At 37.9% G+C, this 19243-nt stretch overlaps 2 protein-coding genes across 6 annotated transcripts; one reads left to right on the top strand and one right to left on the bottom strand.

The window, feature by feature from the left end:
- Nucleotides 1-31: 31 nt before the first annotated feature.
- Nucleotides 32-6139, bottom strand: zgc:153738 (uncharacterized protein LOC558115 homolog). Of its 4 annotated transcripts, XM_049721535.1 has the most exons (21): nt 6092-6127; nt 5552-5649; nt 4826-4892; nt 4312-4639; nt 4118-4237; nt 3653-3832; nt 3510-3581; nt 3227-3432; nt 3061-3145; nt 2897-2995; nt 2731-2806; nt 2564-2670; nt 2411-2488; nt 2248-2312; nt 1763-1845; nt 1411-1518; nt 1153-1352; nt 981-1067; nt 714-891; nt 413-651; nt 32-314 (listed from the first exon to the last, which is right to left on the bottom strand). In XM_049721535.1, exons 3-21 carry the CDS (start codon nt 4834-4836, stop codon nt 180-182), a joined length of 2457 nt encoding a protein of 818 aa, XP_049577492.1. In that variant the 5' UTR covers nt 4837-4892; nt 5552-5649; nt 6092-6127; the 3' UTR covers nt 32-179. The 4 variants fall into 4 exon arrangements, with proteins under 4 accessions (XP_049577492.1, XP_049577502.1, XP_049577483.1 ...); XM_049721545.1 differs by lacking the exon at nt 5552-5649 and having other exon boundaries at nt 6092-6139; XM_049721526.2 differs by lacking the exon at nt 6092-6127 and having other exon boundaries at nt 5552-5881.
- Nucleotides 6140-6710: 571 nt separating this feature from the next.
- alkal1 (ALK and LTK ligand 1) lies at nt 6711-13940 on the top strand. Of its 2 annotated transcripts, none has more exons than XM_049721950.2 (6): nt 6711-7421; nt 7567-7836; nt 11244-11297; nt 11850-11933; nt 12387-12455; nt 13427-13940. In XM_049721950.2, exons 2-5 carry the CDS (start codon nt 7569-7571, stop codon nt 12449-12451), a joined length of 471 nt encoding a protein of 156 aa, XP_049577907.1. In that variant the 5' UTR covers nt 6711-7421; nt 7567-7568; the 3' UTR covers nt 12452-12455; nt 13427-13940. The 2 variants fall into 2 exon arrangements, with proteins under 2 accessions (XP_049577907.1, XP_049577908.1); XM_049721951.2 differs by having other exon boundaries at nt 6721-7421; nt 11853-11933.
- Nucleotides 13941-19243: the final 5303 nt, after the last annotated feature.

Here is a 19243-nt window from a genome sequence, read left to right on the forward strand (position 1 = left end):
GGTGCTAAAAAGGATAATTGCCACTAGCTACAAGCGTTTTTGTCGCCCTCTTGTGGTAAATCTAAGTTGCACCTTTCAGAAAAAAAACTGATTAAACTTGTAAAACATCGCAGTTTACTTCAAATAATATATTTTATAATCAGTCATACATGTTAAAACACATTTCTTGACATTGTAAATTATTTCTTTCCTTTTCCTTTTCCTTTTCCTTTCTTCGGGGCAGCTTTCGTTTTATTTAGCGCCTGCAGTGCTTCTTCCCTTTCTGCAGCCGCCTTAGCTCGCTTCTTTCCCAAGGGAGTCTTTGCATACCATTTCTGGACACACAAGCGTACACACAAATACAATTAAAGTTGCTTTATATTTTCTCAAATAATATCTTGATAATCGTTGCATGAAATTTAAAAAAAAGTACTTTTAAGGCTTCTTCCTGATCCTGAAACACGGGTGTGAACTTGGCTAATGGTGCCACAAATTCAATAGCGGTCAAAGGCCTCTTATCTTGCAGAAGGAGTCGTCTCTTGGTAATAACTTGCTGGATTGCCTGGATCATGAAACCCGGGGTGTAGCCATCCGAAATTTTTGACAAGGAGCTGAGGTCCAACGCTGACGTTATCTTCCCTCCGTGTTTTTCGATCAGCTGCTTCCACAAAACTGTAATACATTCATTTTAATACAAACTTGTTCGAGTTCAGCGTTAGTGTGTCTTTTCTTACTGAATCTGGATCCGTAGTCCGGCCTTGGGATGAGGATAACCTTTGTGTACATCTTACACATGGACTTGATGTCCGCACTTATGGGATCTTTACTTGTTCCTATGACAAGAACACGATCTTCTTCTTTGATCAGCTTGAGTGCTTTGGGCAAATCTTTCTTCAAGCGTTTCGGTTCTAACTGGACATGTGTGGAGCATTTTTAGTTAGAAAAGATTGATGAAATTATATGCGTTTTTTTTTTTTTTTTATATACATATTCAGACATACCGCCTTTTCCTCCTTGGGAACTTTCTTGTAGAACATTTTCTCTGCACCATCAATCAATATGACTGCAGGCTGCATCAATCTTGCGACCTGTGAATGATCATGTAAGAATTAGCATTTTTTTTCTTTGTCATGACCATTTAAGGAGTGTTGGTAACTTGAAATGTAAGCAAACCTTAAACACCAAATGGAGCATCATTGTCAGGCCACTCTTACCGGGATACTTCCCAGCAATGTTGAGAGGGGAAAGGTCAAATAGGGTGGCGCCAGTCTCCTGGCAGACTGCATGGACCAACATCTTCTTACCAACTCCTGGTGGGCCGGCTAGTAGAATGGCCTTTATAAAGGGGGCCTTCTGGTGGACTACCTGAGAACCTGCAAATGATAAACAACTCATGATCACTCTAAACAATTTGTTTCTATTCTGTCTTACCTAAAGGTAGAATTCCATAGAGAGATACGATTTGTCGCACGTCCGCCATTGAAGGCATGGGTTCGATGTCATTCCGTCTCAGTGTGGTTCCAAGATAGTTGAAGTCACCTTAAAAAAAAAAAAAAAAAGAAATTGATTACTCTGTATCTTCTGATCAGCATGAGCTTGGAGTTATCAACTCACACCAGAAGAGGGCAGCACATTACTGTAAAATAATAAAAATACACTCATTGGTCACATTAGGTCGACCGAATTAGAGCCACTCCAAGAACCATATAAAAAAAAAAAAATCCACATAATAAAGGATAAATCAAGTTTTATTTATTGGAGAAAAATAATTGCCATGACTTACCAATGTAGTCCTGCATTTGCACAGGTTTGACTTGCCTCAACAAACCCTCCTCCACCATCTCTTGACATAGAGATGCAAGAGTCCTACAAGACATGAGTTAACTGCAGAAGATAGAAAAAGTCTACACACCCTTGTTCAGATACAAGATTTGTGCAATATGAATAAAAGAGACCAAGATTATTTATTTATTTATTTATTTATTTATTTATTTATTTATTTATTTATTTATTTATTTATTTATTTATTTGTTTTTAATCTACTATTAATGTGACCTATAATTTGTACCCAATTGATTCAATTTAATCTTTTCTAGAGCTGAAGTAAAAATCAAGAGACCAATATTAATTTAATCCACTATTGATGTGACCTATAACTTCTAAAAGTAAAAAAAAAAAAACATCTTAAATATTGTAGGCTTTTCATATCCAATGAGTGTATTGTTATTCCACTAACTGGCGCCAAAATACATTGCAAATATGTCTCACCTATCGGGTGTCAAATCTTTTTCCCCTTTTTTCTTTTTCTTCTTATCACGCTTGCCAGCTTTTTTCTGCAAATAGTGACACAGTTGACGGGAATTCAAGCAAAGCGGCCAAGTATCGCTGAAGCATAGATTTTGTTTTTGTCTTTACTCAACACAATACACACTTTTTTGTAAACTTTAGCTGGGGTTTTTTCAACAGCAAGCCTCCAGTCTGCCAGTTCCTGTCTCATATCCTCATCCACCTGAGAAAGAAAACAATATTGATGTTGGCATACTGACTTTTCTTTAACTTATCTTTTACATCCCTAAATCATCACCTTTATCCGAATCTCTGACAAAATGTCCACCCTTTTCTCCTCCTTGATCAGCTCCACCTCGTGCCGCTGGTTAAAATTTCGAGATTCGGTGCGGGTTTCCCAGAAATCTGTGGAGAAACTCCCATTGTGAGCGATTGTCTCGGCTTAACGGCTTAAAGTTGAATTACCGGCATAGGTTTTATTGCACATTTCCAAATCTGCCAAAAAAGCCGATGGTAACATCACCAAGCCATCCTCTTCTTCCTGTGTGATCATTCATATTACATGATGGATTTAGTTTGTTGGACGGTAATTATTCCCATTTCATCAATTCAAGAGACGAATGAATTTTACCGCATCCTTCTCCTTGGATTTTTTTGCATCTTTCTTGTCATTGCCCTTTCCTTTTTTATTTTTGTCATCCTCTTCATTTTCTTCCATTTCTTTCACTACCTAAAAAAAAAATTTAAAACAACAAACATCATGCCTGTAAATCAACTTTTCTAAATGTGTCTTACCAGCTGATAATCCTTTTCAGCAAAAAGTATGGCTGATCCTCCCTCATCCTCATCTGGAAAGTCTGGGAATACTCCAGTTAGGTTACTGAAAAAAAAAGAAATACCTTGAATAAGTTGCTCAACAATTTAAACACAAATCAAAACAAGAGCTTTGTGTCCAACTGACCGACATTCAATAAACCACTGCCTGATTTGTTCCTTCAGGTTATTGCCTATGTCTTGACCCTCCACCTCAATCAATTGGCTTGTGATTTCCATCACAGCCTTTTGGTAATCATCCTGATGTTCCTTCTGCCTCTGTCGGATGGCCATTTCGTTGGCTCGGGCAGTGATTATGGCCTCACATGGTGCCTGGTATTTTGGATGTGGGATCTGACAGAAAAGTTTGCAATATAAAATAACAGACAGCAGTTTTGTGAATAAAGTAGAATTTGCACAACTTCAATTACCATTCCCAGAAAAGTCATATCTTCAATGCGAGCAGCCTTTGTTTTCTTCCTCTCTACATAGCCCCTCCAAACCTTCAAATTAAAATCAACAAAATTGGTGAAACTAAAGAAAAACATTTGGGGGATTATTGACAACAAAGAACCTTCTGGATGCGGATTGCAGCTCGGTCCATGTCAGCGGGCTCGGGCGCCTCAGCCATGGGTATCTTGCTCAATCTGCGACTGGCTTCATTCAAGGCGGCCCTCAGGCGACCTTGGCGTGCCCTCTCTGCCACTTGAATAATTCGGATGGCCTCATCTTGACTCATGCCCTTTATTGCACGCTAATATGCCCGTGGAAAAATACACAATACGAGCTTTCATTAGATACACTTGTGCAGTCTAATGTATTTTTGAATGATGTTCGATACCAGTTTTTTTTTTTCAAGTACAATTCACTCTTTATGTACTTACGATACCAAGTACCGAGACTTAAAGTACTTTTGATAAATACAATTTAATTTAACACAATGCTAAATCTTAAGTATCAGCGGCTTATATTATCAGTCTCCATGATCCCCAAAAATAAACCCGGTATCAGCCCACCATCAGTAAGACGTCTCACTGACTTTTTGCATTCCAGTTGTCTCCACTGCTTGAAGGATATTTGTAAGCATTGTTGCGTTCTCTTCAGTTGCTTGGCTGCGTTCACTCAAAAAATAGTGCGGGATGGGAATCTCAAGATCAGCCTGGTGAGAGAAGTGTTGGCAGGAGTCAAATCAACTTGATTTTATTAAATCTAGTTGTCAGGACTCCAACTTACAGGTGTGAGCTTTAGGTCGTGTAGGACATCATCCATGTAATGATACTCGCATAACTCTTTTTCCACCATTTCATTCCTCAACTCTAAGACTCGACCCATTACACTTTCGAGGGTATACAGAATAAGTCGCCTCTTCTGAGGCTGCACCACCTGATCGTAGACCTTCTCTAGTTGTCTGAAAATCTGCAGATAGCGCACGTACAGCATGGCCACTCTCTGGAAGAATAATACTCTGTCCTTTTCTGGCGGAATAGGCTGAGGGGGAACTTCATCGACTAAAAGACGACTCAACTCCACTTGGGCCTCTGCCCACAGCTCGTTGTATGTCCTGGGAAGGTAATTAAGTCATTAGTGGGGGATAAAAAAAAAGACATGAACACTTAGGCCGTCTATGCTACTGTATTTTAATGTTGATCATGATATTGGTACATAGAACAACAATTTTAGGTGGAACTTGGAGTAAAAATTTTAATAATACGTTAGCTTAACTACTGTGACCGCTGGGAACTTTTACCTTTGTGACATTTCTTTTTTGGAACAGAGGTGGGATAACTCTTAGTCAAGTCTCCTGTGGGTGGAAGCTGTAAAAAAGCAATTAAAAACTGTGATGTGAACACAACAACATTTAATTGTTCCCTAGAGGGACAATTTGATTTACACTCTTTTTTAGATATATGAATAATATATAACAATAGTTATATTATGAGTCTATGTTCACACAGGCCACATTTGAATGTAAGCAGGCAGGGGTGTCAAACTCGTAGTTGCGTTTCTCTCAGATAACTGTTGCGAATGAAAACATATAAATGTAAACAATTCATTCCATAGTATTAGAAATACACAAAAGACTATTATTTTGAGATTATAAGTCAAAGAAATGCTAATTTCTTGTTCATTTTTAGTAAGGATTTTCATAACTTCCAAAACTGCTTGGAATATATTGACATATGTGATGAAATTTCTTAAATTTTGGTGCAGATTTTAAGAGAGAAATATAGAAGTAAACACATTATTTGCTATACCACATTTAATTTGAACCTTTGCCTTGAGTTTTACCCCTGTGCACAATCTGAGTGAAACAAGTTAAACATGGTGGCAGTAATCCTCATTCCTTTGACTCCTGAGCAATGCTAACAGTTGAGCCCTTACAAACTGAGAGACTACTACCCTAACCAGATGTACGTAATGTATGAAAAAAAACAAAAACATTTTTCATCACTTACTTGCAATGCAACCTCACCTCTATTTTTTGCACATCATGCGAGTGCGGTGATTCAAATCCCCGCCCATGATGGATGGTCAAATGGGATTAATTTATTTCGCCATGTTTTCTTCTTTCTACACCAGCATGGATGTTAATTGTAGAATGTGCAGAAGAAAAAAACTCACAATATTAATTTTGATCGCCGCCCCTTCAATTGCCGTACTTAGGTCACTATCATGACGCATCCACTCTGAGCTCATGTTTTATTACGCAAATAACTAATGACGTGTGATTTTATCCATTTTACACCACGAGCGCTGCTAAATTCCCCTGAATTCCAATGTAATTATTTTTATTAACACTGAAAATGACTATGATCGCCAATTTCATCCAAACTTGAGTATAAACACCCGCAATGGTTGCTTAATTACATTTAAGAGTAACTACGATCATCCACGCAAAGGAAATTAATTAATGAAAAATGATTGATTACATCACTTTAAGTGTAATTTGTGGTAAAAAAAATAACAATTAGGTATGACGTTATTTTATAAAGTCAATCGTCAAAACACGTACCTCGAGATGAAGTTGGTTGCCATGGAAACGGAAAACAATGTCAGAACGTGAGTTTAGGTTTTGCAACGAGCGTAAAGGCGTCACACTGCCACCTACTGAACCGGAATGTAATATTTCAATGTGGCGCCTCTAACAAAAAAGTTTTTTTTTTTTTTTTAAACAAACAAATAAACAAAAACATCCATGACGTTGTATCGTAATTATATCATGAAATGCTTATTCAATCGATCTTGTCCAAAACGTAATTAACAAAATATAGTTATGTTCTAAAATTGAACTAAATTAAAATAAAATAAAATAAAATAAACACAGACAAATAAAAAACCCGTAATGGAGGGAATTAAGATCATGGCCCCGTTTGCCTTATTTTGTACTTTGTCCTTGATTATTTTGAAATACAGTATAAGTTTTGCTTAAATCCCCAGAAAATATGCAAAAGCAATAAAACTAAAAGCATGTTTCTCCCAATTATCATATTTCATTGAAATACGTAGTAGCATTTGTATTTGTGTCTATTTATTCCGACTGTATACAGCAGATAGTTGGTTCTTATTTTTATTATGTGTGATGTGAATTTTGTAGACGCTGGTAAGCAACAGGTGAGTCAGCAGCAATTTACCTCGAAGCAAGTGAAGAAAAGTGAACTAACACGGCCATTCCTCATTTATTTTGTCTTTACAATACAACGGGGAATACAAGAGAAGGGCATCAACGGATTATTTATTCCAGCGATTCCTGATCATATCATTAAATCGATGAAACAAGGGTACGCCGCCAGGGAGGGAAAAAAACAATTCTGGTAAGGCGGTCACCAGACCTCTGACACGGGTGCAAAAACATCCCACATGTTGACGAGCCCGTGAAGCATCACGCGTACTGCTCGGGACGACGTCCAACTTTCTTCCTCTGGGAAAAGAAAAAGAAAACAACCGCAACTTGTTTTAGCGGGTGTTTGGCTCTGGATTGCTTACTTTCTCGAGTTGAAATATTAATATCGTGGCATCATAAGACATTCATGCATGGGATGCTTTTGGGGTAAAAAAAAAAAAAAACATGTGCATGAGTTAAGTAAGTTGCGCTGTGCGCAAAGGAGGGGCGCAGCGTGCCCAAGTGAGCGAACGCCGCGGGATGAAACGGCACCAAGGATGTCAACCTTGCTTTGCCACCCACACGAAATCGATTGTATTACCCCCAAGAAGCCGACTGCTCCACATATAAATAGAGACGGGAGAATATTGCTCCAAAGCTGGTGTTGAACAAGAAGATCGAGCTCGCTGCAACCAGGACCAAGTTTATTCGAGGAAGTCAGCTGTGTCCACTCAACACTGTAGTAAGTGTAACACTTGTTTCTCTTTGCAACACTCTAACAAGCATGCAAGTTTTGCACATTTTAAGTCAACATTTTCTGGATTCAATCATGAGATAGAATTGTTTGCCTTTAGTTTTCAATGGACTTGTTTTTGTTGGTTTGTTAGTCATGCAGGTGGAGAGGAAATGGCACATACTCTTGACTTTCCTCCTTCTGCTCATCACCTCCGGCCAATGTGTGGACAACAAGGAGGTCAAGCAGGAGAGAAGAGCCCTGTTGGATTTAATCCTACAGGTGATCAGATACAGACAGCAATGGAACAAACACATTTCCAGGCGTTGCAGTGGGGAACTCTTCACGTCCCTTCAAGACTTGAGGTTGTCCCCCCGTGAAAAGCCTCTGTACGTTCCCAGGCTGGATAACAGTAAACTCATAGGTAAGCTGATAAGATTTATTTTTAGCATGTGATGATCAAAGCATAATCCGTCATTTTAGCGTGGGAGACATCTGTCATTGTCGGCGTCTGAATTGTCCGACTTAGTTTTAAAAGTCTGAGTAAGTTTGACTTATTTGGAAGCTTGCGTATTATTGGACATGGATAACATCTCTTGTACTGTACAATACATGATAGAATTGATCCGTTGCACTTGAAGCCCAAAAAATATTTTTGTTTGCATAGCCTAACTTTCCACTCGCTGTAAGTGGAAAATTTTAGCCCCATTCCAGTTGTGCTTTAGTGATGGATGGCTGCAGAGAGCAAAGATAGGAAGACTAAATTCACCAAGGAGAGGCGTCACTGTGCCAAACATGAATGACTCATTTAATGATTCATTGAGGAATCCAAAAGCATGAATGGTGACCATCGCTCCACGATGACAAAAAGACTGTTGACCTCTGTTATGACACCCCAAAAAAAAAGGGAGTGTTTGCACACACCCCAAAAATACTATTATAGCATTATCTTTTATTTTATTAAAACCAACCTGTATATTTTTTATCAATCACACTGATTTTGGATCGTGGCGTCTATCTCTCATTTGGATGATAGGTGTTATGTATACCCTGAACTGGTTCGGGGTACTTAAAGAAAGAATTATCCATTCTCAAATTCACAATTTAAAGTCTTTATAGAACCTAATGTACACATTTGGAACCCCCGCAAGCAGGGTTTGAAATCCAGTACAATTTTCTCTGAAAATGTTTCAAGCTTGGAGTCTTAGCCTCAAAGCACCTGCTATATAAAAGCACTTCCATTTTAGGCATTTGATATTCCAAAGCAAACTCATACCATTTGGATCTAAATGTCTTTGCCAATTTTTTAGAAAAGTGATTTTGATTCTTGATGCCACTGTATGCTTCACTGCTTCATACACACTTTGATGTTAGTCAGTAATCTTCGACACCATGACCGCGAACAAGATATAGATTTGAAAAATATTGGTCTCACTAAGGGATTATGAGAAGTAATTACACAGGGAAATAAAGAAGAAGCCATGCTAATTGCTAAGCTAATTTAACGTCGCTGTGAAACACCGTAATATTGAATGCTTGGATGATCGAGTAGACATTTCAAAATATAAATTACAACCATAGACGAATATCCCCTGAGAGACGATGGTAAATCCTCAACGGTAAAGTATGTGCAGTAGGACCTGATTAAATGGAAATAATCCACTTTGCCTGCTGCTGAGATTCTCCTCAACATGCCAGTGAGTCTTCTCATGTTGGAGAGGTGTTTCTCAGCCCAGTCTCACATCAGCCTGTGCAATCGGAAAAGCACCTTTCTCAGACCAGTGGGTGGATGGAATTTATCTTTTGAGGATACAAAATAAAGCATATCAGCAAATGATGCGTGAGACGCTACCAAAGTACAGTGGTCACGCAATGATAGATGTTTTGAACACATTGAGAGGGCAAAGAGAAATCAAACAGTAATGTGATTAGATGAAGTTGCATTGCCTTGATGGAAAGTAATCCACTGTAAGGATCTAGCCAGTCTTGGCAGTAGCATGTGACTTAAGACTTTAATATTGGTTTGTCCTTGTCTAAAGTTTTTGTCCATTTGAGGAAAACCAGTAGATAGAGCGTTAAGACCTTCACCATTCAACTCCTTCTTTAGTGCGACATGAAGAGTCCGCATCACTTCGCCTAATATGTCTTCAGATTAGCAAACATCAAAATCATATGATTTTTTTCCCCTTCTTTCAAAAATTAATAATAAGTAATGGAAATAAAGTCTGCATTTGATGGACTCAGGTTACTTTGGATCATTTGTTAAAGTGATTTGTGAGTAAGTGAATATATTTAGTATGCTGTGTCTCTGGTGGTACCACGAATTAAAGTCCGTAAGCATTTAGAGATACATCGGATTCTATTCTGTTTGCTTTGCGTCTGCTAATTCGCTTTGTGTACGTAACAGCGGCCAGCTTGAGCGCTCATAGGATCCAGGCTAATGGAGATTCCGACTCAAAAAGTCTTGATTCAGCTTAAGATTCAAATAATGAACCTTGGGTTGCGGATACACAGAATAGCCCATAATTTTTTTCCCAGTCCCGTAAGATTGACCTGGCTTCTTCAGAAGCGTATTATTCGTAGGCACAATATCCCTTTCCGGCAACCCAAACAAAAGATTAGCTTTTGCCAATCAAAGGGTTTTACTGGGCTTAACATTTTACACTTGTATCAAGTGCGTGAAATGCTTGAGGTGCAACTCCGACATGAATCACTTTTGCATTATAATATCACAAATTAATTGTGACTGTGCTATTGTTTTTACTCTATGCTGTAACAGTCCCTCACTTGCTTGGACAGCATTTTCATTTTATATTTTGTGTTCATTATTGAAATAAATCTAGAGCAAGTTTACAGACGGTTCCTCACTTACATGTAAAGTATTTTCATTTTAAATGTTTGCTTGTCTTCATTATTGAAATCAATCTAGAGCAAGTTTACTGCCGAATAAAAAGAAATTAACTGTGGTTGCCATATGTTTAATCCACACTCCCGTACAGTGTGTTCTTGGGTCCGGGGCTGAGTCTAGTTGTTAGGCCACATGCCTACTTGGACGGACTTATTCTGATGAGTATTAAATTCCCATACAGTAAGCTCTTTAGCCTGTTAGCATGTACTGTGTGTTATAAGAGACCTGCTTATACAGACGGTTGTGGTGTCTAGTCTTAATAGCGTCTGATATTCATATTCAAGATGAACAATATTTCACAACAGATTTTAACAGATTACTCCACATTCTCCATTCTTACTTTAATGAATTAATCCCCAAATTTCAAAGCTGAAAAGGTCAATCCTTTCACCTTCCCCAATGAACTTGAGCGACCCCTTGGCCAAAATCCAGACACGTGGTGGGTCAGTGAGGAGTCACGGGTGACTCATAAAATTTTGTGGATTACTCTAATGTGTCCACTGTGCAAAATTACAACAGGTCTTGGGAGTTCAAGAGTCAACACCCAGTGAAATATCAACACTGGAAAAAAAAATCCCATGTGTCCCTGATATGATCGATAGGCAACATAAGAGTTTGGGTGGGACCATAGCCGTTTTTGGGGGGTAGTGAAGCATCTACACTAGGCTTGGAGTTACCTGGCGTATTTTTTTTTTTTTTTAATACCCATTCAGGTGGTTAGACCTTACCATTGTCCTCTGTTTGAATTAGAATGAAAGATCTGAATGAAGGAGGGCGCGCCGCTGTGGCAGTGAAAACATCTGACTTCAGTCCAATAAAACAATACAAAACAAGTGTATTTATATTGCACATTTCGCCACAGCTTCAGCTGTGATAAAGTAGACAGTGATAAATGAAGTAATAAATTCAAATTTTCTTTCCAGAAATTGTTCCCCGAGATCTAAACATGAAACACAAGTTCATTCAGCACTTCACAGGTAAGAACCAAATAGTTTGATTCCATGCTTGATTAAAGCACACAGCTGCCTTTTAAAACATTGTAAGGTTATTTTGTTTGGCACACAGATCAAGCGGCGCGTACATGGCTCTTTTCTCATGCAAGAATAGCCTGGAGCATTTAAGAAATAATTTGTATTCCTCTCTAAGCCAACAAACTGATTAAGGAAAAAAAAAATAATCGAGCTGCTGTGGGGTTGAGGCTTACAAGGCAGCGATGTAGAAAAACGGCACATGGTCTAAAGCTGAGCGATTTAAGTGAACAGCGACACGAGGTTAAGATGATTATTTGTCTCAGGACCTGGATAGACTTCATTAGTGGTGTGAAAATCCGTAATCTCAAATGGAATTTCGATTGTAAATGTCGACTCGATTTTTTCATTCACCTAAGCTGTTAGTGCCACTTTTTTTTTCCTGTGAGTGAAGAGAGTCACCCTAGCTTGGAATGTGAGCCTTTTAGTTTTTGTAATAAAAATAAATTATGAGGCTCAGAAGCTTGATTTGTTTTGGCTGATGAGACCTTTTCTATCAAGCAGGACCAGTCAAGTTCTCATCGGAATGTAGAACACATTTTGACAGACTTTATCACAACACAAGAGATTGCTCAAGACCAGCATGTATGTATTCCTGTCTTTTTTTGCCTCATCTAAAAAAAGAAACAATGTTGGTTAACTTGTTTTTTTTTCTGTAAAATTGCAACCAAAACCACAGGCCGCAATATAAATCAGCCTTTTAAACTCCCAACACATTATTAGAATGTGTTTCCCAAATTTATTCATTTAATATGAACAATACATACAGTAAATACTGTGTCGTCCTTAGAGACAATCACATCTTGATTAATAGATTAAATAATTCTAAACTACATGTGATAAAATATCAATAATATCAGATTATTGATGTCAGATTGATATTTTGTGTAATTATTATTGCATATTTTTATATGTATTGAAATTTTTAATTTAATTTTATTCTATTTTAATGTATTTTAATATATATATATACTATATATGTATATCGTAGCTATAAATGTGCTCTTTACTCATGACCTTTGTCCCTTTTTTTTTCAGATTATAAAAGATGCGCCAGATTGCTGACACGATTAGCAATGAGTCCACTCTGCGCACAATCCTAGATATGTAAGTTAAAACAGCCAATTTTATTGTCTTACATAATGAGGTCAATTATAAGAGAATCAAGTGATCAATCAAATTTTCTCTTCGTCAATTTAACTTTTATTAGTGAGTGATTTGTGACCATTCACACACAATTACACTCAATCCGATAGACTGACTTGAACTTTAAATTAACCTAACAGGCATTATTTGGGAATATGAGAGGAAGCCTGAATGAGTACTTGGAGGAAACCCAACTAAGCAATAGGAGAACATGTAAACGCCACTCAGGAAGGCAGAGATTCCATCCCAAGACGTCAGCTCTGACGTCAGACATGTTAAACTTAGACCACTGTGCTGCCACTTAAAAATTCCTTGCATCTCAGTTTTATTTTACACATTGTACATTTTCACAATGTGTGTGTCCCCTGCATTTAACCAATCCGAGTAGCATACACTGGAACAGAAAAGGAGCAGCTTTTAAAAAGGATTTTGTGCCTTGCTCAAGGACACTATGCCTCTCACCCAAAAGCTTGGGAGCAAGAAGAATAAATCAGAATCTGGTCAGTTCTTTTTTTTTGAAGCCATGTGTGATGACTGCAGTCTGGTCCTCAATCCGTCGTGACTCAATTAAGTGCTCTCAGAGGATGCAATTAGGAGCCACTGCTGAGTGATTGCTTTAACAGACTTCATCCACTCAGTACTTCACTTTTTTATTTTATTTTTCAAAAATGTTTCTCTTGTGTAATGGAACTGTGATGAGCAAATTGAGAGGGCTGACACATCTTTTTGATGAATCACGTAATGAGGTGCCCTCCACATTCTTCTGTACAAATTTGTATAAACGTATATCACATTTTTAAATAATGTGCGTTTGACTCATCTTTTGTGAATGAAATTAGTCATAAACAATCCTCTGCCGAGAAAGACCAAGGATGAAATGTGCGACTGCATATTTAGAAGTACTTGAATAGATTGTATTCTTTTCCCGCCAGGTCCCAACATGGTGGAGGAACGTTTTGCCAAGAAAGTGCCTTCAAATATACCCGAACATTGTTGCTGTTAATAATGTTTTCTTTTGCTACTGCTAATGTTTTTATTTTGCTACTACTACTTGACATTACCATAAATGCTATTTGACATGTTGAATAATTTCACATGGATTTTTTTTCCTCAGTATTTCATATACTAGCACATTGACTGCAATATTAATTATTATGTGTTATATTAATTTAATATTTGACATATTAGGAAGGTGTGTGCTGTATACATTTTCCACCAGAGTTGAATTATTTTGCTTATGATGGCAAAGAGAAAGGTTTTTCCTTTCTGCTTATGACTGAAATCCCCTATTATTGTTACTATAATTCTGCCTTGTATCATTTGTCATACTCTTCTCTTCATCACTTTTTATTTGGCACTTGAGTGATTGCTCACTATGAGAACCTGGAGAATGACAACAAAATTGATAACACTGCACTATTGAACAATAAAGACTATTGAAGCAGAGCATAAACAATGCATTGAGATTCTCTTCAAATGAAATCTAGATGAAATTAAAAATTCTACAAAGAGCATGTTGTATTTTAAGCCATTTACATAGATCTCAATAAGAGATCTCGGCTCAGCAGTGTTAGTGTGCAACCTTTAAACATGATCACAATGCAAGACTTTTGCTTTTCCAGGAATCTGCCGGATAAGGCGTTACCCAAAACAGAACCACTGCATCATTGCAAACGTGTTAGCAGATGTGTTGTTATCGTTGGCAGAGATTGCAGTACTCGATGTCAGCCACTCTGAACTTGTTGAGATTAAACGTGGTTGAGCAATACGGCTTGTGCTGAAACTTGGATAAGGAAACTCTTTGAAAAGGAGCAAACACGTTGTTGGCGTATTCTGAAATATTAAGACACCCAATCTTTATTGATTGATAAATCTGCAACTTGGCTGGACATCTCAATCCAATGTTGTACCAAGATAAACAGCGGATATAAAAGTTTACACACCCATGTTCAAATATCTAGTTATGTAATATTAAAATATAACACCACAATAAATCATTTCAAATCTTTTTTCCAACAAAAATCTTCTTCTTCATCTTTTCCTTTCGTTTTTTCCCCTCAGGGGTCGCCACAGCGAACCATCTGTTTCCATCTCACCCAATCCTGTGAATCCTAACTAACTTCATCCTCTTTCACTTCATCCATAAATCTCCTCTTGACCTCATGCCGGGTGGTTCTATCCTCAGCATCCTTCTACCAATAGATTCACTATCCCTCCTCTGAACATGTCCGAACCAACCCAGTCTGGCTTTATCTCCGAAACACCTAACACGCCCTGTCCCTCTGATGCACTCGTTCCTGATCTTATCCAACCACGTCATTCCCAAAGAGAATCTCAGCATCTTCATCTCCGCTACCTCCATCTCTGCCTTCTGTCTTATCCACTTTTCCCTTAAATTTTTGCCGATACTCTTTGATCACACATCACCCCTAATACTTTTCCGTTCCACCCTGCTTGGATGCACTTCTTCACCTCTTTTCCACACTTTCCATTGCTCTGGACTGTTGACCCTAAGTACTTAAAATAATTTACCTTCTGGATCTCTACTCCCTCTAGCCTCACCATTCCACTTGGATCCCTCTCATTTACACACGTATTCTGTCTTCTTTTGGTTAATCTTCATTCCCCTCCTTTTCAGGGCATACGTCCACCTCTCTAGATTTCCTTCCACCTGGTTCCTACTCTCACTACAGATCACAATGTTATCTGGTAACATCATGGTCGGTGGAGATTCCTGTCTCACCTCACATGGCGTCTATTGTTGAACGTATTTTTTCCTTTTGTATAAAATTTAAGTACAACATTGCCTATATAATACACCGGGAAAAAATATTTTCAAACAACGAACCTGAGGTGAACTATTCCACTGCACTTTTTTTGTGTATCTCATTCAGATATTGTTTTGATTTAGGATGATGAAAATCTGAACATGTTTCTTCTCACTCATCAGAGTCCTGCAATTACTGGCATGAGTCTAGCATTACACAGTTTAAATCTGACAACTATCAAAACAAACCTAGAAAGAAAGAAAAAACTGGAAGTGGATTTCTTCAATTTGTGCCAAATGTGAAAATTGCTCATTTCCACTCATCCGAAATCCTGCATGTTTGTTTTCAAAGCTTCCCGAAAGTTGAACAGAGCAAGGCTTGCGCGTTCAATCCAAATCTAAAAGAGACCATCTCAGTAGGGAATTTAGACAATGTCCTCACAGTATCTCATTGTGACAAAATTCGACAAAAGCAGGAAAACAGGATCTGCCGTTGTCCATCCCATCCATCTGTCCTGTCTTCAGAGCCGCGCCTCGGGAACAGTTAGCGGCAATTTAATGGGTGGGGGGAGTTCACAACAAAAATATTTAGCAAATAGGATTTTCCTCTGGGTACTGACAGAAAGTGAGAAAGAAACAGGCTTAGCCAAAGATAACAGCAGCTCACTTCTCATGCAGGTGTGTTTTAATGGCTTTTTGAAGTTACAGTTTATTTAAAATTTTTCCATTTTCTATATAGTGCCTGTCCTCAAAGATTATTTTTTTGTTTAATATAAATGTGTTTTAATCAGATCATTATTTACAGTTTTTTTCCGTTGATTTAGGTGTTAAAGTTCAAACTGTAATGTAAGCCTAGCTTCAAAAATATTAAATGTTTTGTTTTTGATAAACAGAACTTTTACACCACTTTACTTGGAAATTGGTGCAAAAAGTTTGAGAACCCTTGCTCAAGACGCACTAGTACATCTAATGTACAATATAGCATCAAAATGTAATAATCATTTCCAGGAGTACCGTATTTTCCGGACTATAAGGTGCACCTTCAATGAATGGCCCATTTTAAAACTTTGTCCTTATATAAGGCGCACCGGACTATAAGGCGCACCATTAATGCATCATGTCAGATTGTTAATCCAAATCAAATCATTCTCCATTTTATCTTTTTTATTTCAACTTTAGACGCAATAAATTACTTTATAATCACAAAATAATGATCCATAGTCTTTTTGATTCATGATTCATAGTCTTCAGCGGGCCACTTATGATTGATTTCATGAAACAATGCTTCGGGCCAGTTTAATTTTAGGAATTTGGTCCATATATAAGGTGCACCGGACTATAAGGCACACTGTCGGCTTTTGAGAAAATTTTAGGTTTTTAGGTGCGCCTTATAGTCCGGAAAATACGGTATTATTTTTCCACCATTGTGCAGTGCATCAATTGGCAAAGTTTTAACTATATTCCCCAACTTTAATCTCCATCAAAGCTTTTCCCTGACACGTGATAATTACTTGAACCATAGGCAAGCAGTGGCGGTGGCTTCCGCTCCAGCTATAAAAGGATTAGCCAGCTAAAAATACAGCATGCTCCTCAGGGGGACACATTCGGGATCCCTTTCGCCTCTGGGTGGCCGGGGCACGGATGCACGTCGGTAATCTGAAGAGGATATCGCTTATCTGGAGACAAACAGCCTAGATTGAGAGAGGAGACAGAAGATGCGCTTGGGACGGCATGTGGGAGGGCTGTAACACAATTACACACAAGCACCAAACCTCCTCTGCTACCACTGAGAAATACCACCGCAATAAATTGTCCGCAGAAACCATTTGCTTCCTGTCAGCCTGCACCATGCTACACCAAATCTTTATCCCCCTTGCTCACCCCTCGCACCAACATTTTTTCATTGATTTACTCATGCATTTTGCTCCTTGGACTTCCAATGCTCTAAAAGCATGCATGTCATTTCATTCAAGACAGCTTATTTTTGTGATTGATATATATCTATATACCGTATTTTCCGCACTATAAGGCGCACCTAAAAACCTCCAATTTTCTCAAAAGCCGACAGTGCGCCTTATAATCCGGTGTGCCTTATATATGGACCAATACGGATTCGTGGATGAGGACTAACATATTAAAGTAAGCTTTACGTGTTTATTTTGTGTGTTGTGTGATATTAACGTTTGAGCAACGTTGAGTTATTGATATATTGTTATTGTTTTCACTATTTCGAGTGTTATATATTGTGATTGCATTCACGTTTGAGCAACGTTGAGTTATTTATTCTATGCGCCTTATAATCCAGTGCGCTTTATATGTGGACAAAGTTTTAAAATGGGTCATTCTTTGAAGGTGCGCCTTATAATCTGGTGCGCCTTATAGTGCGGAAAATACGGTATACTATACGCATATACGTACGCCTATACTTGTATACATATATATATGTGTATACATAGTATATACATCTTCACATATACGTGTATGTATGTATATGTGAATGTGTATATAAGTATTTGATCAATATCAAAAGTTTATATCAATACTTTGTTATATACACTTTGTTGGCAATGTCAGAGGTCAAACTTTTTCTGCAAGTCTTCACAAGGTTTTCAGTATTTTGGTTCATTGATACTATTTCAAGGAGTGCTGATATTGTCCTTTAACTGCAGCTCTGTTTGCTTGGAAGTTGTTGGCTTATTCTGTATCAAGGCTCTTGAGAGAATTTTTTTATTGATTTTTTTGCGAGCTTGTGGCTTTACTTTGAGATATCGGTCTGACGTGTTTATTGAGGGACAGTTGGATGAACCTGTTTTTCAAAATCAAACTTCTATAAATCGCTGATTAATCCAGTTTTTTTTTTGTGTGTAGTCTCTATGGCCTGGAACTAAATCAGGTATCAGTCCCACCCCTTGGATGCATGTGTGCAGGTGTTGAGTGTGAGACAATTTCAATTTGTAAAAGCATCTCCTCATGAATTAAACCTCATCGTCAAGTGGCTTCCATAGCATATAAACATTTGTAATTTGGTCAACCTTTTTGGCTCTCACTAAAACACTTCCCACGCCAACGTTTCTGGCAAGATTATGACTAGCATGACCTCAAACCTAAACATGGCTCCTTATGACGTATATTCCACTCCCTGTAATATGCACCAGAAATTCTTTGGCAAAGCTGAACATTTTAATCCAATTTAATAGTGCCCAAGGCTTCCTTCGAGCATGTCAGCTTTATTTATAGCAATCACATTACAGCTTTGATGGCTGTAAAGTCATTATAGCATCTTCATTGATATACAGCATTTTCTCAATAACTCATAGCACAAAAAACGTCTGTGACTCACCAATAACATACTATCACTCAACATTACTATCTGTTTCAAATAAGATGTCTTATTTTTTCATGAAAATAGATGAGAAGCAGCTTTTGTCATTTCAAATGCACTAGTGAAGTACTGAGAAGAAAAAAAACATGCATGCATGTATGTGCCAGCTGTGCCACTGCCTTTGATCCCAAGAGCTGGAGGTGTTGGTACAAGTTCTTCACACCACCCCCTGAATACCCCACCATGACACACGCAGTCAGCATCTGTGCATAGTCAGTTAATTCTCTTTGGAAATTATTTCCCCCAAATGTTGAAAATGACTTCACAATGCCACTTAGGAGCACTTGTGCAATCTAATGAGAATCAGTGCAAGAGTTCTATTAAATATATTGCATTTTGTTATTTTATTTTGTCTGGACGGTACATTTGAATGATTCTTCCTTATCAATAATTGTGATGGATATTTAAAATGCATGTCTTGAAAATTATTAAGAACCCTAATTGAATCTGTTTTTTTGTCACTAAACATGCCACAACGCCCGAGGGAAAAAAAGTCACTTAACAGCTACAACGCACCCAAAAGCTAGTCAAAAACAATAACCACTAGAGGGAGACAGAACGTCAACAATAAGGAAGAAAAATATAGACAATCTGCATGAT

The sequence above is a fragment of the Syngnathus scovelli genome, chromosome 10 (genome assembly GCF_024217435.2).
Source record: "Syngnathus scovelli strain Florida chromosome 10, RoL_Ssco_1.2, whole genome shotgun sequence".
NCBI lineage: Eukaryota > Metazoa > Chordata > Actinopteri > Syngnathiformes > Syngnathidae > Syngnathus > Syngnathus scovelli.